This window comes from Theropithecus gelada, chromosome 1 (genome assembly GCF_003255815.1).
Source record: "Theropithecus gelada isolate Dixy chromosome 1, Tgel_1.0, whole genome shotgun sequence".
Classification (NCBI taxonomy): domain Eukaryota; kingdom Metazoa; phylum Chordata; class Mammalia; order Primates; family Cercopithecidae; genus Theropithecus; species Theropithecus gelada.
In genome coordinates this window covers 195,837,279-195,863,615 of record NC_037668.1, presented here as the reverse complement: position 1 = coordinate 195,863,615, position 26,337 = coordinate 195,837,279, and the positions used below count along the sequence as shown (strand labels likewise).

The following is a 26,337-nucleotide window of genomic DNA, read 5'->3' as shown; positions in this document are numbered from 1 at the left end:
TGGTTTATTGTTTACCCCTTTGTCTATCTTCTTTTGGACCATTTGGGTTGAAGGGGGGTCCTTATTAGTTGGGGAAGGAGTCGGGGGAACGTTGGGGTAGGGAGGTAGACTCTGAGGGCTTCCTGTAGGGCATAAATCACACCTTTTACATAATTGCGAGTTGTCTCTTAATGAAAAGAAAGTTTGTACATATGGCACTTCACTCCATTTGCCTTCTTTTCTACAAAAGAGGTCTAGCTGTAAGATGGTGTTATAATTTATCCTTCCTTCAGGAGGCCAGGTTTCTCCCCCTTGAAGAGGGTATCGTGGCCAGGCGGTACTGCAGAAGAATATAAGTCATTTCTTTCTTAGAGTCTGAGGGTCAAATTGGTCCCAATTCTCCAGAATACATCTTAGGGGCGTTTTTGCCTTGGGGGAAAGTGTTTCCCATCTGAAAAAAGAACACAAGGATGCCAGCACCCCTAGTCATTTTCCGAAGAGCATTAGTCCTAAAGTGTCCTCTATGGTCCTAATGCTTATTCCTTTCCAAGGTGCGTCACCACCCATGGAGCTCTGCTTATCGGATTAGTTATGCTCACCAATGTAGCAGTCCTGCACCTCTTTTCCCGCCTTTCCTGACCCCAAAGAAAGGGGTCCGGGCTGCTGGATTCTAGTGCTCCTTTACCAGCGTGCCCAACATTGCCTTTGTGCTCAGATGTGAGTCCTAGGCCTGGGCTGGGTTCCTGAGTATTTCATAACAACCCAGCTGCCCCATCCAGATGCATTCCCATAAACAACAGTTCTTATGCAAATTCATTTCAGAGAGGGTGTAGGTAACCTTTTGAGACAGGATTGAGATAGTCTTTTTTTGATTCTGTAAGTACTTTAAGACTTGGCTGAGTGCAAACAGCTGGCGCGTTTGAGCAGACCAATTATTCGGCAATTTTTTCTAACTCTGCTTCCACAAGAGTCTCCCTAGCACTTACTGAATACCCACTGTGGTTTTTTCCTCAATCGCCTGGGAGGAAGCATCTATTGTCCTGTCCTGAAGGGAATTCCTTCTAGATCTGGTTGGACCTTTGTATGGTAATTAAGATTTAAATCCCCTGTTAGGAAATCTGCTGGGTTACGGGAATTATCAGTGGTTGGTGTTAAATTACCTTTTTCTAACAGAATAGCCCCATACTTTAGATTTTTGAGTTAGTAAGCTACCTTTTTGCTTTTTTGACTTAGAATAATTCTGAACTGGTGAGGTGTGCTCACAATGAGGTTTCCTCTAAAAGTTAGTTTTCTACTTTCTTCTGTTAGCAAAGCAGTTGCCGCTACAGATTGAATGCATCCACAGGTTTCTGGATTAAGGATTTTTGATAGGAAAGCTATGGTTGTCAGTGGTCTGAGTGTTTTCAGACTACACCTTTGTTTACACTGACAACAAGGTAGTATTGGAGTGTTATAGGGTCACAGAGAAGACCTTCAATTATCAATTATAGGGTTTAAATTTACCCTGGCTTTTAAAGGAATAGGGCACACTGTTGTTGTTGTTGTTGTTTTACTATTTCTATCTTTCTCTTTTTTTCTCCCTTTGACTCCGTCTTTGTCTCTCTGCCTCTTTCTCCTGTTTCTCTCTCTCCTCTCTCTGTCTCTCTCCTGTCTCTCTCTCTCTTCTCTGTCTCTCCTCTCTCTGTCAGTCCTGTCTCTCATACCCTAAACCACATGAATGTGACTTGCACATCCAAGATTTACAGTGTACTATAGAGAGAATCTTTTGCAACAGCTCTTGCTGTAATACAGAATCTCAGATGTCTTTGAGAAAGAAAAATGTAATCATTACCAAAAAATTATTCTCATAATGTGTGCAAATTTGTATGAAATCTGTATTGGCCGTGGGACAAGGAGGTATTTCCAGCTAGCTTCTGATAGGAAAGATTCTTCTGATTCTCTCATAAGAATCCAGCTCTTGACATTAGGTGATATCTGCCCAGGTCATCAGATGCCATAGAGAAAGAGGGTTTGCTGAAACTTGTATCAGCAGTACACTGTATGCTCTTTCCCATTTATTTGAACATTCATTTATTGAGTGTCAAGTAACTCACTAGACACTCCAGGGATCTGACACAAACTCTGCCTTGAAGGAGCATATAATCTCATTGGGGAGAAAACAAAACATACGGTAATTTTCAAAATAAGAAACTAGGCAAACTAATTAACACTTCAAAAGCAGGTTGTATTCAAATGCAAAATTGCATGTTACAGGGTAACCTTTCAGTGAGAAGCCAGGAAGAGGAGCTCAGCATGGGTTTGATTAGTTAAGGACTAGTTATTTTGTTTGTGTGTGTGTGTGTGTGTGTGTGTGTGTGTGTGTGTGTGTTTGGGTGGGGAGGTGAACGGAGTCTCACTCTGTCGCCCAGGCTGGAGTGCAGTGGTGCGATCTGGGCTCACTGCAAGCTCCGCCTCCCGGGTTCCTGCCATTCTCCTGCCTCAGCCTCCCAAGTAGCTGGGACTACAGGTGCCTGCCACCAAGCCCGGCTAATTTTTTGTATTTTTAGTAGAGATGGGGTTTCACCGTGTTAGCCAGGGTGGTCTCGATCTCCTGACCTTGTGATCCACCCGCCTCGGCCTCCCAAAGTGCTGGGATTACAGGCCTGAGCCACTGCGCCCGGCCAAGGACTAGTTATAAAAGAAGTCATGGGAGTGAGGGAGGCCTGAGATGAAATTTGAAGAATATGTAGAATCTAGGTAAGTGGATAAGAGGTCTGGGGGCAGGGAAAGGAGAGCATTTAATTCTGAATCAGGAATTTCTCTACCTGTTTTAATTCCTCCACATAACATCAAAGAGATTTCACTTGCGGCTAGCATTTCGGTAATGTTTTCTTACTAATAATATAGTGACAAAAGCATTGACTATAAGAAATAGGAATGGGTCTCATAAAAAGAAACAGCAAAACCCCCAAACTAAAACACAGTGCAGGCTATTTCTCCCTTCTCTCCTTTTGCTTGGCACTCATGAGATGCTAGGTGTGGAAGTCAGCCAACTAAAAAAGAGAAGCGGCTGAAGAAGGTGGGGAGGCTGAAGCCAGTTAAATAGGATGGTCCATTCACAGACGGTGAGGCTACAGTGCAAACAGGACTCTTTCAACTTGAGCAGGACCCCGTTACTTCACTGGAGTTAGAAAGCAAGAAGAGCGTAGACTTTATGAACTTTCTGTAAGACTGTTCTACCTCCACAGGATACAGAAGATGATGAGAAATTTGATCTGCAAGAAAACTGAGTCCATATTCACATATGTGTCAAATTTTCACCGCATTTAGAAGTGTCTGTCATCAAGTACAGCACTGAATTGAAACTGAAAACAAGAGTCAAGAAAGAGCAAAGTCAGCCATCTTTGTATTCCACATTAATCCTTTCCCTTTATGGTCTTATTTGTTTCTCCTCAGAAAAGACAAAAAGCTGAGCCATATAAACACCTGTGGGCTGGGGGTTGAGGGATAAATGAGGGGCAGAATGGAAGCAGAAGGAGCTGTTGGTCAGGTAGAAATCTTTCCAGATGTGCTGAAGGAAACACACTTCATGTTTGATGTAGGAGGTGCCACCATGCAAAACGTTTCATGGAAGGATTTAAAGGATCCCATGATTTTCAGTATTCCAAGAATTTTCTTTCACCGACGGCGATTTAATATGGGTCATCCATACTGAAAGAAAAACAAAAGATAATAAACTTAAGAGTTTAAAAATTGCAAAACTTGGAGTGTTAGTAGAAAAGGTAAATATTCATTAGAGATGAGAAGAGGAGCAGGGAAATGCTTTCAGCTGGAAATCTCAGACAAGAGGCCGGCCTTTAGGAACTTTTGAAGATGAATGAATGTAAGGAAACCCTAGAGGCAGCACTTGTCAGACTTTCATGTGCTTACCATTCAGAGATGGTGTTAAAATGCAGACTCTGATTCAGTAGGTCTGAGTGGAGCCTGAGATTCTGCACCCCTAACAAGCTCTTTAGTGATGCTTATGCCACTGGCCCACAGACCACACTTGGAGAAACTTTTGTGGTGCATATGGTCTTTGTCTCCAGATCTAATGAGTTTGGAGGACAGTGTAGATTGATTTTTTAAATTTATTTTTATTTTATTTTATTTTATTTTTTTGAAACGGAGTCTCACTCTGTTGCCCAGTCTGGAGTGCAGTGGCATGGTTTCAGCTCACTGCAGCCATGGCCTCCTGGGTTCAAGTGATTCTTCCGCCTCAACTTCCTGAGTAGCTGGGACGACAGGCACGTGCCACCACACCCAGCTAATTTTTGTATTTTTAGTAGAGATAGGGTTTCACCATATTGGCCAGGCTAATTTCAAGCTCCTGACATCATGATCCGCCCGCATTGGCCAGGCTAATCTCAAGCTCCTGACCTCATGATCCGCCCGCCTTGGCCTCCCAAAGTGCTGGGAATACAGGCGTGAGCCACCGCGCCCGGCCGTAGATTGATTTTGAGCAGTGGAAAGTCAAGAAATTAGAAGGCATGCTTAAATGGAAAGTGAAATTGGAGAAAATTTAAACTCATGAAGTAGTGGCAGTTATAAACTCCTGATAAATTATATCCTGGGATATAATTTAATGAGATGGTAACACATTTAAAGAAATAAGTGACACTTTTTTTGTGTGACACAACTGTCTTCTTCTTGGAAAGGACAAGGAGAGAATGAAATGTGGTATGTCTTCATGGCACCTTTCAAAGGGAGAACCAGATTCTGAGGTGCTGGTCTCATGATGAACTGTCAGGGTAAACCACAGTTCAGCAGCTGCAAATGTGCTTGCAAAAATAGAGACAAAAAAGTGTTTCTGAAAACAAAATTTCACATATGCCCTCCTCTGAGGTTGGCATCATATCTTCCTGTGTATCTTGGGTGTAGCTTCTACCCTGCCAGAATTTAGACAGCAGAAACCAAATGAGGTGATAAACAGAGTCAGTTTGCAGAAGAGTCAAAATAACCCAGCAAGAAATGAAACCACAAATGCCCAAGGAATCATTCATTCACCACTCAAAAGCTAATAGAAATGAACACAAACTACTATGAAAATTAGCCCAAGAACTTAAAAAAAAAAAGGCTCACAGTGTTTAGTGTGATAGTATTCATCTTACCTTTGACTTGTTCTAAAAACATACCGAACTTCTTCTACCCCACCCTTCCTCAGTGCAATCACACAATGGTTTCAGTGTGAAAAAAAAATCACATTACTGGAAAAGGAGGGTGTCTGGGACTTACCAGTCTAAGCTGGTAATCAAGGGTCTTGAGTTCTAAAAGCATATGTGTTAAGAGCATGATCCCTGGATCCAGATGAGTATGGATCTCAGCCTTGCCATTTGTTGTGACTTCAGGCTATTTTATTTCTCTGTGCCTGTTCCTTTATCAGTAATGAAGATGTTCATAGACCCTTCTCCCGCAGACTTAAAGGCATATTTCATGATTTCAGACATGCAAACCATTCATAATAGTGTACAACATGGAATTAATATTTGATAAAGGCTTATGATTATTGTAACTCTGTCACTTGCTCAAGCCCTATAGAAAAGTTACTTAATTAGTTCAACTACAAAAAGAGTTTGAATGTGATATCCACCAAGATCTTATCCAGACTTAAAATTCTGTGATTCTTATGAATTAATACAGCCTTGGTCAATAAATGAGAGCTGGGCAAATAATTCTTCTTTGCTAGGCCTTTCTAGACCATCTGGTGAAGCATTCAAGACTTATGTTGGTGGGGCCAGCCTTCCTTTCCAACTTCCACTCCACAACTCCTCAATCAGCCATGGGTTCCAGAAAGTTCTGCTCACTGGCTCCTGAACATGCTCTCATAGTCTCACTACCATAGCGCTGCTTACATCTTTTCCTTCCTACAGACTGCCTTCTTTTCCTGCGTTTCTCCAGACACCTAAATCCTATCTATTCTTCAAAAGCAACCTTCTTCATAAGATTTTCTATAAACACCAAGCCAAATGGCTTTTTCCTTCTTAAATATAGCACCCATTGGCCATTACCATGCTCTGCCTTGTATTTTTCTGATTTTTTTCTTTCTATATTCCTATCTTAACCCCCCAGCTAGGTAATAACTTTCCTGAAATCAGGGGCCAGGCTTACTCCTCTTGGCGTCTCAAGCAAGCTTAGCAGTTTCCGACACAAGAATGTTCAATAAACAACTATTAATTGACTGGTTATAAAAAAAATCAGTGAACCATTAAACTTAATATAGCAATTAGCATGGTAATGAGCTTATTGCTAATATTCTTCCAGCCAGTATCTCTTCCTGTGCCTCGAGGACATCTTAAAAAAAAAAAAAATCTAGTTGATCTGCTTCCATCTAGTGGCAATTAAAACAGGTGGTTCCGGTAGCCAGAAAACAGCTCTGGGTAGATTGTGCCAGAAAATACTTTCACTCAGTAGCTGTGAGTTTGAAAGACATCTTCACATCTTGTGGGTTTCCTGCCACAGACAGGGACACCAGCTCAGAGAAAGAAGCCTTTCCTCATTAGACTCCATTTACACTAGTAAAGAGAAGACAGAGTAATTAAAAAGGATAAAAAGAACCTCCACTGATCGCACGTCCTCATCCAGTTACCCCTGCCCCACTTCGCCATCACAGCCAAACATTTTAAAAGAGATGACTGCTTGTTCTGTCTCTACTTTCTCATCCTCAGTGATGCTCAATGCTTGGTCATCTGACCTCTGTCTTGATGTCTGCACTGCAAATAGTCTCCCCATTGACACCCTTGTTGCATCCAGGGAGTACTTACTGGTTCTCCTGGCAATGTTTGAAGCTGTTCCCCTTTCTTTCTTTCCTTGGCATTCATTACCACACACTCTTCCTCCTCTTCCTTCTCCCTGCCTGGCAACCTCTTCTCATTTCTCTTTCCCTTAGCTGACTTATTAGACAATGATGTTCCTCTGGCTCCCATCCTCTATCACAGATCCTCTTCCATTCTCAGAGCACTCATACCCTCCCTGGATGATTGTACCCACTCCTGAGATGGCAGTTACCTCCTGAAATGTGAGGGCCCCAAATCCTCTGCCCCAACATAGCCTCTGTGCTGTGGATAGGTCCAGTGAACCACAGTGAATGAAGAGCAGACACCCAAAGCTCAGTACAAAACCAAACCCATGATCTTTACCTCCAAAACCTCTCATTCTTTTATGTTCCCTTCTCAGAAGTAAACGGTACTACTATCCGCCAGTTTCCAGGTGAGAAAGATGATAATTTGATTCTTCTCTCTCCCTTTTAGCCAATTAACAGACACATTCAGTTAATATCACCTCTTCCTATTTCATGAACCCATTCTTACTACTAGTTCCCTAGACAGTTGCCATCAGTTTTAACCTAATAACTTCAAATGCCTCCAAAACAAGTCTCTTTGCCTCCAGGCTCACCTGTCTCCCACACTTGCCATACTGCTCTGCAGGGTGACCTTATAAGATGCTGGAGGCAAGGCTACTCACTGTTTAAACCCCTTTAGTGATATCCCAAAAGACCTCAAGATAAAACCCATATCACATGGCTTATAAATTACTTTATGATCTGGTTTCTGGTGCCTCATCTTTCCCCACTTTTTCCTTTGCATGCTAAACAATGGCCCATACTAAGTTTGTGGTTGGTAGGATGGTTGCCCAAACCAGCACCCAATCCCTTCAGAAATCATCTCACTTCATTTCTAGCATTTTAAAGGGAGCTCAGTTGTCCAACTGGGTACTGAATATGTCACCAAAGTCTTCCTTTCATAGATTTATTTTACTTACACTCTCCTTCCTAAGATTCCAGAGCAAGTCACTAAACCCTAGACACTGAGAAACATTTTGCCATCTTCATTTCTGCCAGGTGGGCCATCCACTTTCACAGTCTGCATCTCCTCCCACTGTGCTGTTTCTCCAGTACAAGAAATTTGAGCTTCAAGACCAAACTGAAAAATACTTGCCTCCTTGGGGAAGCTATAGGTAGACTTCATGCTCCCTATCTTTCCCACATTTCCAAAGGGCAATGCCTATTAGAGCAATTGAAAGCAAATATTCAATTGAACAAGCATTTATTCATTTCTCAATAAATGCTTGTTCAATTGAATATTTATTAAATAATATATTTAGGGCCTCACGTTCAGCCAGAACAAGAAGAACATACCACAATGTTTTTAACCTTCAGAAAAAATTCTGAGGTCATCAGAAAAATCTCCCTTTACATAAACTGCCCTTTTCTAATAGGGATTACTTGTTCACTCATTCATTCATCCATGCAGCTCCACTAGCACCAAAAAGCACAGGTCTGAAAGGAAGCTAGTAGATTTATTACTTTATCTGGTCATTTGGATGAGGACTCCAGGTAAATAAACTACTATGGCGTTAATGTGTCTAGCTAGAGCAGGAATCAACTTAAGCAAGTAGAGAAGGAATCAGCAGATGTGGAAACTCCCCCCCACTAATAAAACTTACCTTTTCTTGGATTTCTTGCCTGCAAATAGAAAATAGAGAAATGGCATTAGCAAAAATTAGACACTTTAAAGTTTTTCAAATAAGGGAGAAGGAAGACTCCCACTCTCAAAACTGTCTTTTGAAGTATATTAGGTATTTGTTAGGTGGACCCTATCTGTGTCAAAGGGGATTTGAGGAACTGGCTTAATAAACAGTGGTAGACACTCATACAGAACAGACAGGTTGATGCGGATGCCTCTTGAGGTTCCATTCCATTCTCCGTGTACTCAAGAAGACAGAAGTGTGGGCTAAATTGCCTGGTGGTGAGACCCAATATGCCCATTCAAGTGTTTATCCCTTCCCAATCTGCCATCTCGTCCTACCTGCAGATTCTTCCCTTGAGGGACAGCTGCTAATACTGTAAGACTATGTGCCATTACAGCTCACAGCATCATCTCTATGGGAATCCACAAGAGAATTTCACTTTGGCCTTGTTGATAGGAATTGCACAGCCTCATCTGAGTAACTAATGTGTTTTTATCTTACAAACACAAAGAGTATCACATGCCTTTCCTTTGACTGGCTGCAAGGAAACTCAGAGCTAGATCTGAGACCCTCTCCTACCAAGTATATAGAACTTTGTGACATACATTTTCGTGCCATAACTTCACCCTTGGTTCCAAATGATTTTTTTACCCTAAGTTTAAATTTGGTTTTCTTTTACTTTTTAATTAATTTTAATTTGCTATACTGAACACATTTTGCACTCACATTCTTTTTGAAAAAGGAAGAATATAATTAAGTAGATAACTTAAAAAAATCTCTTTGAGCAGAAACAATCATTTGGGAGGCAATATATTTCAGTGGCTATAAACTGGCATTCTAGAATCGTCTCACCCAGGTGCAAGCCCTATTTTGCCACCTGTAGTACAGTGTGTCTTTGAACAGCTAGTTTCTTCTCTAAACTACAATTTCTTCATCTGTTAAAGAGGCGTAATAATTGTATCATCCTCATTGGATTGATAAAATAAAATATATTCCAAGTATTTAGTTCAGGTGCTAGCACTTAGACAGTGTTCCATTACTGTTTTAATCCTTTAAAGTATTAAAGACTACTATTTGAAATTTTCTTCTAAAATTCAGCCTGCTGATGACCAAATGCACTTGAGCAGGGAGAATCAAATCTGAATTAATTTCAGATTCTGTTTAACTTCACATAAATTTTTTTTAGGGACAATGCACCTAACAACAATAGACGAGTAAGAATCTGTTCCTACTGAGAGAGTTTCATTTTGAAGAAAAGGGAACTAAGAGGGCATGTGTTCAGTTTCATGCCCAGGTCTAACCCTGTGTGTTGGTTCTGGTGGGAAATTCTTCCAACCGAGGAAAAAAACAGTTCACGAATCTGAAGACCAGTGATTTTAGAAGATGTATCTGGGGTAGAGTCTAATCTCTAACTCTGGGTCCTGCTGATACAGGATTTTCGAGATTTGGCCTAAAACATCATTGCCTTGGTTTCCTCATTTACCAAACAGGACCAATGGTAGTGAGTAATCAGAGAATGATAATGCCAGGAGCAAAAAATGTGTCTAGATGAGCTCATGCACAAGGACACATGCTTCCGGAGCCCTTCCTTATTCCTTTCCTAAAAGAAAGGAGCGAAAGTCTCGATACTAAGACTACTAGGGCAGGGGACAAAGTGCTAGAGTCAGAAGATTCATTTGAGGACAGAAGAATAGGGGTGAAGTCTCTAGTCACTTCACTGGCTTCCATACTCTAAATAGTTACCTGTGCCCTTTTTCTAGTTATTAGAACCCAAAAAGCCTATAAATTCTCTCTCTCTCTCTCTCTCTCTGTGTATATATACATACACACACACATAGACACACATACACCCCTGAACACACACATACAGATTTATGACTTTTTACTTTTATCCTTGTAAATGCCATGAACTATATTTTGTCTTAGATTTAGCCTGGGAATATAGCCACTAGTTCTACCTTTGTCTCTGTAGGAAAAATATTCTTCATGTCTTTTTTTTTTTTTTTTTTTTTTTTTTTTTTTTTTTTGAGACGGAGTCTTGCTCTGTCGCCCAGGCTGGAGTGCAGTGGCGCGATCTCGGCTCACTGCAAGCTCCGCCTCCCAGGTTCACGCCATTCTCCTGCCTCAGCCTCCGAGTAGCTGGGACTACAGGCGCCCGCCACCACGCCCGGCTAGTTTTTTGTATTTTTAGTAGAGACGGGGTTTCACCATGTTAGCCAGGATGGTCTCGATCTCCTGACCTCGTGATCCACCCGCCTCGGCCTCCCAAAGTGCTGGGATTACAGGCTTGAGCCACCGCGCCCGGCCTCTTCATGTCTTAAAGGACCAACCTACAACCAAAATCATTGGAAAGCAGAATCATTTGTAAGTTGGTGATAATGGAAGATGTTTTACAAATGAAGACTTTTTTTTTTTTTTTTGAGACAGGGCCTCACTCTGTTGCCCAGGCTGGATTGCAGTGGTGCTATCATGGCTTATTGTAGCCTTGACCTCCTGGGTTCAAGTGATCCTCCCACCTCAGTCTCCTGGGTAGCTGGGACTACGTGTGTATGCTACCATGCCTGACTAATTTTTTATATTTTTGTAGAGATGTGGTTTTGCCATGTTGCCCGGGCTGGTCTTGAACTCGTGGGCTCAGGTAATCCTTCTGCCTCAGTCTCCAAAAGTGCTGGGATTACAGGTGAGAGCCACGGTGTCTGGCCCACAGATAAAGACTATTTAATGTTACCTTAAAGATACCCTGAACTTCCTACCAAGCCAGCAATCTTTTGGGGCTTCTGTTTTCTTTGTTGGCATAACTGCAACTACCCTAACTGCCCGTTATCTGTTTCCTGTTTGCCCCACACTGATTCCCACAGCAGTTTTCAAGTTATCGGTTTGAGATCTTGTACAGAAATGACACCAAGGTAAAACATTTAAAAACAACCCCACTGAGTTTTGTACCCTTGTTTATAAAACAGCGTTAGCCAGCTAACCCCTCACTACATACAAGTGACTTTGATTCTATTCTTTTGATTCTACAAACACTTATTAAAAGATTTTAGAATCCTGAAATAAATAGCTTCCTTATTAAGGCGACTTATAGCCCCAAAGTCCTTAAAATTATTTAGATAATAGCCACCTTATCCCAGGGGGCAGTGTGTAATAACCTACCCTGTTCTCTACCCGTCAGTTCTGCCATCATCACCCAAGGTAGGAAGAAAGACAGGATGATTAGGGTCAGGTTTTGAAGTCTTAGTGGAAAGAATAATCAGTGGTTGGAGAAAACTGTCATTCTTCTTTTGCCTTAATGCAGTACTTGGTACTTATACTTAGTACTGTATAGTACTTAGTACTGTATAATACTATAAGATAGTGAGATTCAATGAGCACAGAATTTCTAATAGCAAGGGCAGAGACACTTTAACTGCTCAGTGCTCTCAAATTATACATAGCTAATGAAGTTCTTGCATATCAACAATCCTCCCCCCCCCACTTTGTCTTTCTGGATTGGTTAGAAAACTTACCTCACACCCACCATTCTCAAATTTAAATGAAAGATAAGATCAGAGTGGCACGCAATTAGGGACTGATAAATAATATTTTTGTAATTGCCAGTGTAAATGGACAGGGGGCAACCTTTACATACCATATTCAGCGAACAGAATACATACTAACTAATTTGATGGAAGGAAAATTAAAATGACAACTGATCCCATAGAAAGGCAACACAGAACAGTTGGTTAGCAATTGTTTTGAGATCATCCCTGAACTTGAAACAGGTATATCTTTTTTGTTGTTGTTGTTTTTTTGAGATGAAGTCTCACTCTGTTGCCCAGGCTGGAGTGCAATGGCACAGTCTCTGCTCACTGCAACCTCCGCCTCCTGGGTTCAAGCGATTCTTCTGTCTCAGCCTCCTGAGTAGCTGGGATTACAGGTGCCCACCACCATGCCTGGCTAACTTTTGTATTTTTAGTAGAGACGGGATTTCACCATGTTGGCCAGGCTGGTCTTGAACTGCTGACCTCGTGATCCACCCACCTTGGCCTCCCAAAGTGCTGGGATTACAGGCGTGAGTCACCTCATCTGGCCAAAACAGGTATATCTTAAAAGCTGCCTGATGTCCATGAATGTTACAGCCTTGAATGGTTCTTCCAGGTGAGTTTGGCCAAATGTGGCACCATGCACCCAAGGCCTGCTGCAGGCTGGTGGGTTGCTCACACTTTAAGGCTGAGACACACTCATGCCTTAGGGTAAAGGGAGTGATAATCTGGGCAGCAGATGGTAACTTCTCAAGGCAGTCCTCCTTCTGTTTTCCTGTCCAGTGACGGATGGAGGGAAAGCATATATGGTGCATTTGGTTAGAGCTGTGGCCTTGGTAAATACGTACTCAGGAGAACACATGGGAATTTCTCCCAGGGTTAATGCAATGCCCATGTGACTCTTGAAGAGGTCAGGTATTTGGAAGCAGTGCCTTGAAACCTTAGTGGACATTAGACCCACTTCCTAGTGGAATTGTACCATTGAAATCCAAGGCATGTAGGCTCTTAGAGGACAGAGATTGTGTGTTATCTTTTCAGAATTAATGAAGAGCAGGCCAGGTGTGGTGGCTCACACCTGTAATCCCAGCCCTTTGGGAGACCAAGGCAGGAAGATCACAAGGTCAGGAGATTGAGACCACTCTGGTTAACACAGTGAAACCCCGTCTCTACTAAACATACAAAAAATTAGCCGGGCATGGTGGCAGGCTCCTGTAGTCCCAGCTACTTGGGAGGGTAGGAGAATAGATTGAACCCAGAAGGCGGAGGTTGCAGTGAGCTGAGATTGCGCCACTGCACTCCAGCCTGGTGACAGAGTGAGGCTCCATCTCAAAAAAAAATAAAAAAAAAAAAAAAAGGTATCAAAGAATCAAATAAGAGCAAATAGCAAAGAGCCATTAGAATATTTCACTTACGGCTGGGCACGGTGGCTCATGCCTGTAATCCCAGCACTTTGGGAGGCCAAGGTGGGTGGATCACGAGGTCAGGAGATCGAGACCATCCTGGCTAACACGGTGAAACCCCGTCTCTACTAAAAATGCAAAAAATTAGCCAGGCATGGTGGCGGGCGCCTGTAGTCCCAGCTACTCAGGAGGCTGAGACAGGAGAATGCCGTGAACCCGGGAGGCGGAGCTTGCAGTGAGTTGAAATCCAGCCACTGCACTCCAGCCTGGGTGACAGAGCGAGACTCCGTCTCAAAAAAAAAAAAAAAAGAATATTTCACTTACTTGTTATCAGCCTAGCAAGCTGCCTTGAAGATAATAGACATTTTTTAAAGTTTATCAGATGAAAAGCAAAAATCAGCCAACCTGTTTTAATGAAGGTGTGTCCTGGGCTGATTTACATGCCTCCAGGGACTGATGGCTCTAGAATGTAAAGCTTGGCATCCTGCTTCTGTTGAATCTATCACACTTAATTTCCTGTGGGTTTCTTTTTTTTTATTTTTCACTTTAAAGTTGTATTCTTTTCATATGAAGTTAAACTCACATACCTTTTTTTAATCTCCTTGCCAGCCAAATGATAAATGCCAACCCAGAGAATGCAGTAACCATGACTGCCACTGGAATGAAGAGGGGGTTATAATCACCCTCCTTAATCATTGAGAAACTTCTGTCCAATTCTGAAAGAGAAATCAGTAAGGCACATAGCATGAGACCACCAGCATTATTTCCTTAGTCCATCTCATGATATTTGACTTTTTTCCTCCTTACATCTCCTAGTAGTAGCCCATTTGATGCCATCTGACAGATGAGGAAACTGGCGTGGGAAGGCCTATAATGAGTACAGCATAGGCAAAGACTGGACCAGCCTTGCTAGTCTAATGCCTACAGACTCTCAATGCCCAGATTTGTGGTTCATAGAGTTCCTGGTAATGCACCTAAAAATGTTGGCAAGAATGGTCATCATTGTGTTTAGCTCCATGGACTTGTTCAATGATTGGAACTCTGAAACACAGAGAAGAGCTAAAAGCCTAATACAACTTCAGGAAAAACAAAAGCCAGTGATCTGAACTGGATAATTCATCAGTCAAAGGAAATCATGAATGCTTTTACTTTAAAGCAGTTGTGCAAAAGTCAGCACTTGTTTTTTACATGCCAAGGACCTGCACTAATCTCTTTCCAATGCAGTAGCGCTACCACTTCCCTCTACTTCCTTCACGAATAAGTAAAAGGGTATGTTTAGAGATACTCTTGTAAGTGTAAACTAAGTTCATTTGGGAGCCTCTATTTAAAAATACCGATTCTATCCTTAGTTCTTCCCATTACTCTGATGAACCTTTTCAAGGTGCTTTGATCTCCACACCCAAATATATGATGGAGAGAGGGCTCAAGTTCCCAGGAGCTCCAGACAGAGGGTACCTGTTGGCTTGATGAAGATGAGGAGGAAATGAACACTAGCTAGGCCTTAAAGGGAAATGTCTCTGATAGGCCTAATATACAGTCCTCTGCTAAAGCCTTCCTTGCCTCTCTCTGCTCATCCGCTCTACTCCCTGGCCCTGGGCACACAGCTCACGGAGATCAGCATTTCTGACAGCTTCTGCAGATCCTACCATTTAAAGACTTTTGTCATCTATGTAGATAGTCTCAGGAGCAGACATGGGTAGCTATTCTTTCATGTGCTAACTTAACATGCATTTGCTTTAGCACCTATTGCCAGACACTGTGTCAGGTGGAGGGTATACAAAGATGAAGAAGACATGACATATACAGACAGATTTGGGGGGCATTAGCTTAGTGATAATTCAGGAGTATCCATTATTTGGGGAAGTAGGTGGTCATTAGTTACCTTTTAGAGGCATTTCAATGGGCTAACAGAGATGTTAGATTGTAGTGGAACAGAAGAATGGATAAAAAGTAAATCAATGAGTCCAGATTTTAAGAGTTAAGAAGGCAAGAGGTGAGAATGAAAAAAAGAAATGATTGTCATTAAAGGAGGAGGCAAGACCAACCAAAGATTTTACAGTGACTTAAGTATACAAATTTATTTCTAGGTCACATATACTTTGCAAAACAAAATGTAAATGTTTATGGATGTCTTTCCTCATATCTGCTCATCCATCAGCTCCATCTTTAAGTCTTCAGTTTTCCAGGACAAACTTACTCACTTTGACATATTGGATTAGGATTTGACCAGATTCCAGATGACTCACAAATGGTTTTCTTCTCCCCAATTAGCTCAGTTCCTTCTGAGCAGCTGAAGGTACACGCAGAGGAAAAGCTGAAGCTGGCCAGGGGGTGACTACAGTTCATGATCCCCAAATCTGGTGCTGATAGAGGCTCACACTGAATCACTTCAATGAAAAAAAAAAAAGAAAAAAAAAAGAAAAAACAGTGTTTCTGAGTAGAGACCCTCCCTTGAGCAAAGGATTTTTAGCCAAAGCTGTGTGACTACATTACTTGTGATATTGCTTCCAGGCTTTATTTTCTTGAGAATGATGGAGGGTGGTAAATGAGAGATGAAGGCAAGGAAGCATTGAAAGCCCGTGGGGAGAGGAGTGGCTGCTCCAGGCTGCTGCCCTCGCTAAGGTGACCCTCCACTTCTGCTGGAAGTACCATGCCACATGGCCTGTGCATCAAGGGCTCTTACGGGGTATTCTCAGAGAATCTCCGCCTTTTCACCTGTTCTGATAGCTACCCAAGCGTTTTGAAAAACATCCCAATTCACTGAAGCAAGTCCAAGTTCTGTAACATTCCAGTAGGTGGGTTGATAGTTTTATGATTTCAATAAGGGATTTTGATAGCACTTCTAAGAATGAAACTACTTAAACTAATGCATCAGGAACATACTTGTAGAAAATTTAACCAAAACTTCACAAGTTCAGATGACATTGGTTTTCTCCCATATCCAGATAAGGTTGGCAGTTAAAAACAAAGAAAAAAAAACCTACCTACCATATTTCAAGCTTAAAAAGATCAAGAGACTGTGTTTTTGTTTTTCAGTTGTTATTCTCCTAAAAGTTTATGCACGAGGAAAAGTAAAAGGTGATTTTAAGAATAAGCCAAATTAAAAAACCAAGAAAGACCTCCACTACCCTGAGAAGGAAATTGGTTGGTGTTAAGTAGGACACCACATAAAACAGGTATTATTGAGATGAGAAGAACCAAATTTAACTGAGATTCGGCAAGATGTTATTTATGCAATGGCAATGAGAAAACTAAAAAACATAATAATAACCATGCTGTATTGCTATAAATCACGTTACATACTGGGCAGTGGCTTCAGGGGTATTTGGTTTTTACTTTTTGTTTGGGAGGTTTTTCAAAAAAATTTAGTAAGAATAAGTCCTTTGAAAAACATCACAGTAGGTTAAACTAAGTTAGGTTAAATTAGACTACTAAGTTTGACTTCTCAGCAAACTTCTACTAAATATTCTGACTGTAAGCCCAGGATCACCATGACACAGACTCTAGTCTGAAGTTACTCACCTTGACAGGTTGGTTCTGGAGATGACCAGTTTCCAAATGGTCCACAAGTGGTTTCTTCAATCCCAGTTAAGTTTGTTCCCTCAGAGCAGTTGAAGGCACACTGTGAGCTGAAGCTGAAGTCTCCCAAAGGGTGAGTACAGTCCATGGTACCCAGCTTCGGGGGCTCCAAAGGCTCACACTGAATCACTTCAACAGGGAAAGAAACAGTATGGGGAAGAGTTAAGAGGACCTGATGCCTGGATTTGAATCCTAGCTCTGCCACTTGATAACCATGAGCCTTTAAATAAGGTTACTTGAACCCTCCAACTTCAGTTTCTTCATCTATATAAGAAGAATAATGAAATTGTGTTATCTTTATCAAATTGGTATGGATACTAAATGTAATTCAATTGGCATAAGTCAGGGACCTTAGAACAAAGCCTGACTCATAAGAAATTCTAATTAAACATTAGCCAGTCTTCATATCATTATCTTCAGCATTATCTGGAGGAAGAATCCTTAAATCCAAATAAGTGTAACTGGGAATGACCAGCTTAGTTGGGAAATAACTATCGCATCAGAGCCCCTGAGTCTACTAGAGTATTGGGAGCAAGACGTTCAGAGAAAGAGGGGGTCTCCATAATAAGCCTTCTTTGCAAGGAGAGAATATAAGTCTGGGAAGCATTTTGACCTCAATTCTGTCTTCATCTGTTCTAGCTCAGTTCCAGAATTTTAACTCTTTTGATTTTGACAACCCTCTCCAGAAACTCGATCTATTTCCCTGTTCTGATTGGTGGTATGATAGGTAAATTTAAGACTTGGAAATTAAAGTCTTCACGTTTTAGACCCTGCCATGCCCTTTAGTAAACAGTACAACTTTCATGTCTTATTCCTCATCTGTCAAATTTAAGCCATTATTGTTACCTTGCTCTAGAGACTTCAATGAAGAATGGACTCAAGCAATCAAGAATTTTTGTATTTGGAAACTATATGAGATGAGATTAGGGAGAAAGATGGGAACTAAGAGAAAATGTTACTATCTTTTTTCATTGATTTAATGATTATCTATTGTACATCAAGCATTACTCTGGGACTTGAAGAGCTTAGATTTCACCCTGTAGAATAAAATGGTAGGTAGAAATTAATGGTGGATTGTCATGTATGTGTGATGTGTTTTAATTGCTTTTAATTGATCAGTCTGCCTGTAGTATGAATAATATATTTGAAGGGAGCTAATTTAAAATGGTGGAACTCATCTAATAAGCTATTGCAAGAATCTAGGAGAAAGATAATGAGGGCAATGGTAGTAGAGTTGACAAGTGGAAGACAAATTAGAAAAACACTAAGTTGTAAAAACTGGTAGAATGTTACCCTGCATAAATGTTAGGGGAGTAAAGAGAGTCTCATACCAGGGTGCCCATGTACATGGTGATTCCATATACTGAGATAAGAAATACAGAAAGGAAAGCTGACTGGGAACAAATGGGGTTTTTTTTTTTTTTTGGTTTTTTTTTTTTTTGAGACGGAGTCTCGCTCTGTCGTCCAGGCTGGAGTGCAGTGGCCGGATCTCAGCTCACAGCAAGCTCCGCCTCCCGGGTTTACGCCATTCTCCCGCCTCAGCCTCCCGAGTAGCTGGGACTACAGGCGCCTGTCACCTCGCCTGGCTAGTTTTTTTGTATTCTTTAGTAGAGACGGGGTTTCACCGGGTTAGCCAGGATGGTCTCGATCTCCTGACCTCGTGATCTGCCAGTCTCGGCCTCCCAAAGTGCTGGGATTACAGGCTTGAGCCACCGCGCCCGGCCAACAAACGGTTTCATAGTCTTTCAAACATCCCAAAGGACATCCTTAAGCATATTTGAGTTCAGAGCTGAAGACAGGCTTATCGGTCCCAAGATCACATAGATTTGTGAGTCCGCAAAAGTCAGTAAGTTTGACCAAAGGACACATGTAGATTAGAGTCAGAAGAGCAATATACAAAAGATGAAAGCTGAGAAATTATAATAGTTTATGGTCCTGGATAAGTGCTCATGAAGGATCCCAGGAGAATTAATCACAGGTAGAAAGAGAATGAGGAAAGACTGATATGACAGAAACCAAGACAAAAAAAAGTAAAGTGTTAAAAATGGGTGAAATAGACATACCAATAATCAAAAACCAGTAAAAAAGGGCATACCAATAACATAAGGGTTAAAAAATACAGTTCAAAAGTGGGGCGAGGGTAAAGTATTAGGAAGGAGTCATAGACCAGGGATCAAGTGAAATGAGTTAGATCTGTAGATCTATTTCAGTTGGTTGACATTAAAATTTATTTGGGTTTTAATTCTTTATTCTTTACAAACATTGCTTTTTTAAAAAATTAAATTGTCTACTTCAATTCAGGCTTGCAAGCAAGTGCCTGATATATACCAGGCATTTTGTGAATCCCAAAGATGCAATGATAAATAGGACACTTACTGATCTCAAGAAGCTTTCGGCACCAGAGGAGATGGACAAGTGAACAGATGACTTCAACATAGGTGGGAGAAATGAGGAAGAAATATGCGGAGCTATCAGAACTAAGAAAGCTTCCTAGAAGAAATTGTCTTTGAATTATGTTTTAAAGATGACATGTTTGTTGGCCATGTGCAAAATGAGAGAGAAGGCCATGAACAAAGTCAGTGTGCTACAGAGCACATGTGTTAAGTGTGGAGAACTGCAAGAAGGAAAGGAACTACTAGAAGGAAAAAGCAAGATTAACTTCTGGGTAACTCAGCCTCCTAATGATAAATGGCATAGTTTCTTCCAGACCTTAGAGTTCTAATTAACCTAACAAGCTCATTAGATTGTGAGCTTCTTGAGAGCAGGAATCTACCATGCTAATTCCTTATTATAACCCTGACAGCTTTTATTCCAACACTGTGCTCCTTGTGGCACTCAAAAAGACTTGTTGAGAAGTGAATTGAAACGTCATGCTGACTTATGAAATATTTACAGAAAGGTAACAATATTGTGAAAGCAGAGCTTTCTGATCAAAACTTCCCATTTCTCAGAATGGCTAGTATCATTTTGTTCCAACCAGCTTCCATTATAAGCTATAATGATTCCTGTGACTTTACCTAAGAAGAAGCAAAGAAAGGAAAGAGACTTACCAAACTGACACTGGGGCCCATAGTACCCCACATCACAGTTGCAGGTGTAATTATTGATGATTTCTACACATTCTCCATGGCCACTGCATGACCAGGGCTGGCAAGAAGCTTTAAGGAGGTCAGAAAAAAATATTTTAATGTGATTACATTTTAGTACTCAAAGTCATTTCTTTAGACATAGATAACCTTTTGTCTGAGATGATTTAAATAATCAGGAAAGGTTTATTTGTAAATTCATAGCATAAAAATCATATGCTAAAATTTTTACTTATAAAATACACTAAGCATATAGCCATAGTCATTTATTTGCTTTTGGAATGAAACTACCAATACTAATATTCTTTAACACTTATGAGAAACTTAGTGGCATACCTTGAAACTGTTGAAATTACTTGTTTTTAATGAGTGAGAAGGTTAAATGATGACCTGACCTCAGTCATTTCTGCATGCAATTATTTCTTGGCAATCCCTTTCTTTATAGAAATCACAAAGATTAAAAAGTCCAAATTTGCGAAAACAGTAGAGTCCAATTTACAAGAGACCAAATTAACTATGGTTCACTATTAAAACATCACTTGGAAAATCCTGGCTATTTTGGAATTGTAAAAGATTTTACAGAAATATTCATACACCAAAGATAGTGCAATTTTTATATAAAATTATATAAGGTTAGACCAAGAAGGAAGCATGCAGCAGCACACTGTCTACTTCACAATGTGAAAACCGAGGTGGTGTGAGCCTGAGTTTCCAACTGGCCCCAGCTGTCAGCTTCTCCTCCCCTGCCTTATTATCAAAGGCACTGACTGTCTAATTCTTCCTCTGTACTTCCTACGTACACCTATCATTTTGATGTCACTTGATTTAGGGGTATAGCTTTTGTGCACAGGGACACATCTTGTACACCAAAAATTCTTAGAAGTGACATGATGCAAGATTATATAGAAGGCTAGATGTAATTTAGAATGAACTGGCAGCTGTTCTCATCCTCCAACCTTTCCATGGGGTAAATCTGATTATTCTCTTCACCGTGGTCCTTCCTGAGTCTGAGGTAGATAGCCGTCTTGTCACTCCCTACCTGTGTAACAGAGGGCTGCCTTTGGTTTGTGGCAGGCGTCATCATTCCATTTGCCCGCATCTTTCTTTCTCTTGATATAGATCTCCACGCAGTCCTCCTTGTTTTTCTTGTTGTTGGGCTCCCCATCTCCCCAGTTCTCTGCTTCTTGAGTGAGAGATTTGTTGGTTCCCACCCACGTCCATATGCCTCCTATCTTCCGGATTCCTATCCAGTAGTAAGAAGGACTGAAAGGCAGAGTCTTCTCCAGATACTCAATTTCTGCCTTGTTTTGTATGGCAACTAAATCTGTGTAATTCTCTCGGCAGAATCTTCTAGCCTTTTGCCAGTTCATGGGATTTTCAGAATAATGGTAAGTCCAGCAGTCGGTTCCATGATGTGCCAGGAAATCTGCAAGACATCAGTGTGATCTATGCAGACTTACATAATGTTACAGCTAAAAAGTACCTAGCACTACTCCAGGCTGAACCAGACACTTAGAGATGAGGAAACAGAGCCTAAGAGTGTGTGTGACCATCTCAGGATCACAGAATAGTTGTTTGCAGATGTGAAGTAGAACCTAGGCCTTCTGGCTTGAATATAAAATGCTTTCACCTAAGGTTCTATTTTAAACAAATTTAGTGGCTTTCTAGGTTTATTTTCTTATTAATTTTTTTCTCAAAATTATTTCAGGTGAAATTTAACCAACATATTTTAGACATTCATATTCCTTTTTCTTTGTAGCTGTTAATGATTTACAACTAATTACAGTGTAATATCATATAACTATATAATTTACAGTATACTTTTTAAATCCTGGAATAATTTCTTGAAGGCCAACACATGTGTACCTATGGGAGAAGCATAATAAGGACAGGAAAAACAGTGACATTCTTTTAAGTAATCTCTTTTATATAAAAAATATTTTATTTTTACCATAGGAAGAACTGCTTCTGGGAAAGCCCAATATACCACTCACCTCTTACATATCTAACTGTATAATTTTAAATAAGAACAATTTACAAAGCCAAATGATATAGGGATTATGAAATTGATTAGATCATGTTCTATACACAGACTGAACTGATGATGTTTAATAAACATATGGACCCATCAAATATGAGGGCTTTAAAGATATCTAATTAAACACATAATTACACAATGACTTCATAATAATATATGGCATTCTAAGCATGGTATGATCTACGTGCATCACTATTTAATACAGTAAAGAAACAGATATAATTGATGGTAAAGAGCACCATAAAATAAACATTTTGAACAGAGTTTTGAATGAGCATTCCACTAGAATGCAAGTTCTAAGAGGGAAAAAACAGTCGTGTCCACTGCTGTAATCTTAGTGCCTAGCATAAATTTCACACATTGTAGGGACTCAGATAATACCTGTTGTATGAAAAGAGCATTAAGTTTCCATGTGACACAGTGCGGACATGGTATAAGAAATGTGTGAAGGGGAGAGTTAGCATGTTTGCTTGGCTACAGCTGAAAATCCAGGCTAGGCAGTAAGAAGACATTAGTTTACTTAGGAAATGAAAAACCAAGTTCAAAGCTATTGCTGGAGAGTCTTCAAGAATCAGATATAAAATTTGTCACCACAATGGGAGAAGGACCAAAAAATGATAAGGCCCCATCCCTTAATGAGCTCATATTGTAACTGTAGAAGTGACATTAATGTACACTGAACTATGAATAAAAAATAGAAAATGAGGTGCTAAATATTTGGTACAGATTGAAAGTGCCTTAACAGAGATTTCTTAATTAACATTATTCCTTTATAATTGAAGGATTTGTGGGGTTATTGGGATTTGAACCCTACAGCATGGGCTATTATAGGTTAAAAATAGTGTTCAGGAGTTTCTGGGGAAGAACTAAAGGTAAGAAGAAAAGAGATGTTCATAGAAGGGATAGAACTAACAGCTCTCTGAAATAATTTCCCCTTAGACTATGTATAGCCAGTGGATATTTAAGAAAAATGAATATAAGTAAAATAGACTTAGCGATATATAAATATCATAACATACCACAACAGAGCATTGTCCACCCCCACAACTTGAAGATGTTCCATAAGTCCCTCTGGGTACTCTGACATTTCCATGGAAATATCTGCAAATGAAATACAAAATTGTATTTAGATTTATACTCTTAAACCACACATTTACAGCCTTTGAGGTGGTGCTTACAACTTTCTTAATATTCAAAATAAAACACACATGTCTACTAACCCTGTCTGAGGTAACAGGTTTCTCAGACATAGATGAAAAAGTACTTCAAATTTACATCAGAACTGATGCATAGTTTTGTTTTGTTCTGTTTTATTTTCACGCTTTAGTCTCAAGCTGCTAATCAGTACTGCCCTGAAATTTTTCTGTGGTTCAGTAATTTTTGTACCTGCTTTTCTGCTGAGCTATTAGATAAAACTATTTAATATTTAGTATGTATATTGTTTAAAGTATTGTTGGTGCTTAATTAACTATTGATGCTTATATTTAATGTTATAGCCTCACTCTTGATCTTAACGAGTCAATGCCTCAAATACCTAAAAAAAATTTAGATAGCTAGATACCAGGAAAGAAAAATATTTCTTTTTTTAATAAAAAGAAATATCTTTTTGAGCAACTGAAATGACAAAGTCACAGATTTCCTGCATACCTTAGAATATACCTAATGTAAATGATGAGTTAATGGGTGCAGCATGCCAGCATGGCACACGTATACATACGTAACAAACCTGCACGTTGCGCACATGTACCCTAGAACTTAAAGTATAATTTTAAAAAAATTCTATCTTCTGAAGCACATCACTTCTCAATAAACAGTGTTTATTGCAAAAGATCTGATTTCTTCAAGAGTCTCCCCAGAGACAAAGTCAAGAAGAGGAAATCAGCATATCTGAGAAGAAAGATTTCAGGATCACTTTTTTTGAGGATCTGAGAAAATTTTTAGTTTCTATATTTTTTAAAACCATAATTGAAATGGGGGTGCTTCCTATCCTTGCCACCTGCCTCTACAACCCCAGGAATTTCTATCTGAGCATCTAAAAGTCTTTTAGGCTGAAAGGCTCACCATGGCTTTGCTTGGTCCTTCTCTAGTTCTTCTGCAGCCCATTGAGCCTCTTGACTTAGCACAATGGGTCTCAGGTCCTTGCCCAAGGGGAGTGTGCTGTGATGCAGGGAGACTGCACTGAATGTCAACAGAAAGCCTTGCTTTCTTTCATTTCTCTAACCCAGTCTCACATCCTCCTCCTCCCCTTTTCCCTCCCCTTCCTCCTCTACTTCTCTTTCCTCTTTCCCCACCCCTTTCCTAGACTGGCCTCTATTGCCTCCCACTGAGAAAAAAATGAACTGCTGATCAGAAAAGTAATGTCACTAGATTCTCTCTTCCTTCCCTCCTGTTTTTCTATCCTTCTTTCCATTCTCCTATGCACCTTTCCTTCCCCTCCTCCTCTTCTTTCTTTTTCTCTTTCTCCTCCTCCTTCCCTCGTTGTTGTTGTTCTTTTTCCTCTTCTTTATCCTCCTCTTCCTCTTCTTCTACTTGTTCTTGTTTTTGTTTGGTTCTTGTTCTCCTCTTCCTTCTTCTTCTCTCTCTCCTCCTCCTCCTCCTTCTTTTCCACCACCCTCCTCTATCTTTTTTATAAACACTAAGCTAACTCTTGGCTACCTGCGGTAAATGGCCCTTGGAAATTGCAAATACTATAAATCAAAACTGCATTTCAGACAAATTTATGATGTTTGTGAATCTTCAGTAGAGCTAAGTGGTGGACTTGACTCATTTTGGTTCCCTCACCTCCGTCTTTCCTTGCTCACCACCTAGTGGAGGTCCTTGTTAGTGGCACTTCCTGAAGTTAACCTTTGAAGAGAGCCATGCTCTCTAGCTTTTCACCTTGTAGGTGTAGGAGCCTACAAGTACCTTTAATATTCTTGGACTATAAAATGAGACGGTGATAAGACTGCATGTGAAATTAGGACCCATGTGATGAAGGACAATAAAAAGGAAGACCCACTGATGTGAGTCAATGAGTCAAATGCAAATCAGATTTGCATTTTTAGGAAAATAATTACAGCAACAACAAAAGCTCTGAAGTTCAGCACCCCATATGTATATTATTTAATCTTTATAACAGCTCTCTGCTATAGATATGATTATTATGCCCATTCTAAAGAGTCTCAAAGAGGTTAAGAAACAAATTCAAAAACTAGCAGAAGATAAGAAATAACTAAGATCAGAACAGAACTGTAGGAGATAGAGACACTTAAAACCCTTCAAAAAATCAATGAATCCAAGAGCTGGATTTTGAAAAAATCAACAAAATAGGTGGACCACTAGCTAGGCTAATAAGAAAAGAGAGAATAATCAAATAGACACAATAAAAATGATAAAGGGGATATCACCACTGAACCCACAGAAATACAAATTACCATCAGAGATTACTATAAACACCTTTATGCAAATAAACTAGAAAATCTAGAAGAAATGGATAAATTCCTGGACACATACACCCTCCTAAGGCTAAACCAGGAAGAAGTCAAATCCCTGAATAGACCAATAACAAGTTCTGAAATTAAGGCAGTAATTAATAGCCTACCAACTAAAAAAGTCCAGGACCAGACGGGTTCACAGCCAAATTCTACCAGAAGTACAAAGAGGAGCTGGTACCATTCCTTCTGAAACTATTCCAATCAATAGAAAAAGAGGGACTCCTCCCTAACTCATTTTATGAGGCCAGCATCATCCTGATACCAAAACCTGGCAGAGACACAACAGAAAAAGAAAATTTCAGGCCAGTATCCTTGATGAACATCAACGTGAAAATCCTCAATAAAATACTGGCAAACCAAATCCAGCAGCACATCAAAAAGCTTATTGACCACAATCAAGTTGGCTTCAACCCTGGGATGCAAAACTGGTTCAACATACACAAATCGATAAACGGAATCCATCACATAAACAGAACCAATGACAAAAACCACATGATTATCTCAATAGATGCAGAAAAGGCCTTTGATAAAATTCAACATCCATTCATGCTAAAAGCTCTCAATAAAATAAGTATTGATGGGATGTATCTCAAAATAATAAGAGCTATTTATGACAAACCCATGGTAAAAATTGAAAGCATTCCCTTTGAAAACTGGCACAAGACAAGAATGCCCTCTCTCACCACTCCTGTTCAACATAGTATTGGAAGTTCTGGCCAGGGCAATCAGGCAAGAGAAAGAAATAAAGGGTATTTAAATAGAAGAGAGGAAGTCAAA

General features: G+C 40.2%; 1 protein-coding gene across 1 annotated transcript; it reads right to left on the bottom strand.

The window, feature by feature from the left end:
• Positions 1–3,365: 3,365 nt before the first annotated feature.
• On the bottom strand, positions 3,366–24,353 carry SELL (selectin L). Its single transcript, XM_025388364.1, has 9 exons — positions 24,149–24,353; positions 23,107–23,188; positions 21,089–21,475; positions 20,014–20,121; positions 16,907–17,092; positions 15,586–15,771; positions 13,972–14,100; positions 8,440–8,458; positions 3,366–3,669 (listed from the first exon to the last, which is right to left on the bottom strand). Exons 1-9 carry the CDS (start codon positions 24,188–24,190, stop codon positions 3,651–3,653), a joined length of 1,158 nt encoding a protein of 385 aa, XP_025244149.1. The 5' UTR covers positions 24,191–24,353; the 3' UTR covers positions 3,366–3,650.
• Positions 24,354–26,337: the final 1,984 nt, after the last annotated feature.

Coding starts and splice junctions, on each gene's coding strand:
- SELL (XM_025388364.1), bottom strand. CDS start 24,190: ATGGGCTGCAGAAGAACTAGAGAAGGACCAAGCAAAGCCATG. Junction 23,189..24,148: donor AAGGACCAAGCAAAGCCATG/GTGAGCCTTTCA, acceptor TTTCATTTGCAG/ATATTTCCATGGAAATGTCA. Junction 14,101..15,585: donor TCCTAATCCAATATGTCAAA/GTGAGTAAGTTT, acceptor TTTCTCTTTCAG/AATTGGACAGAAGTTTCTCA.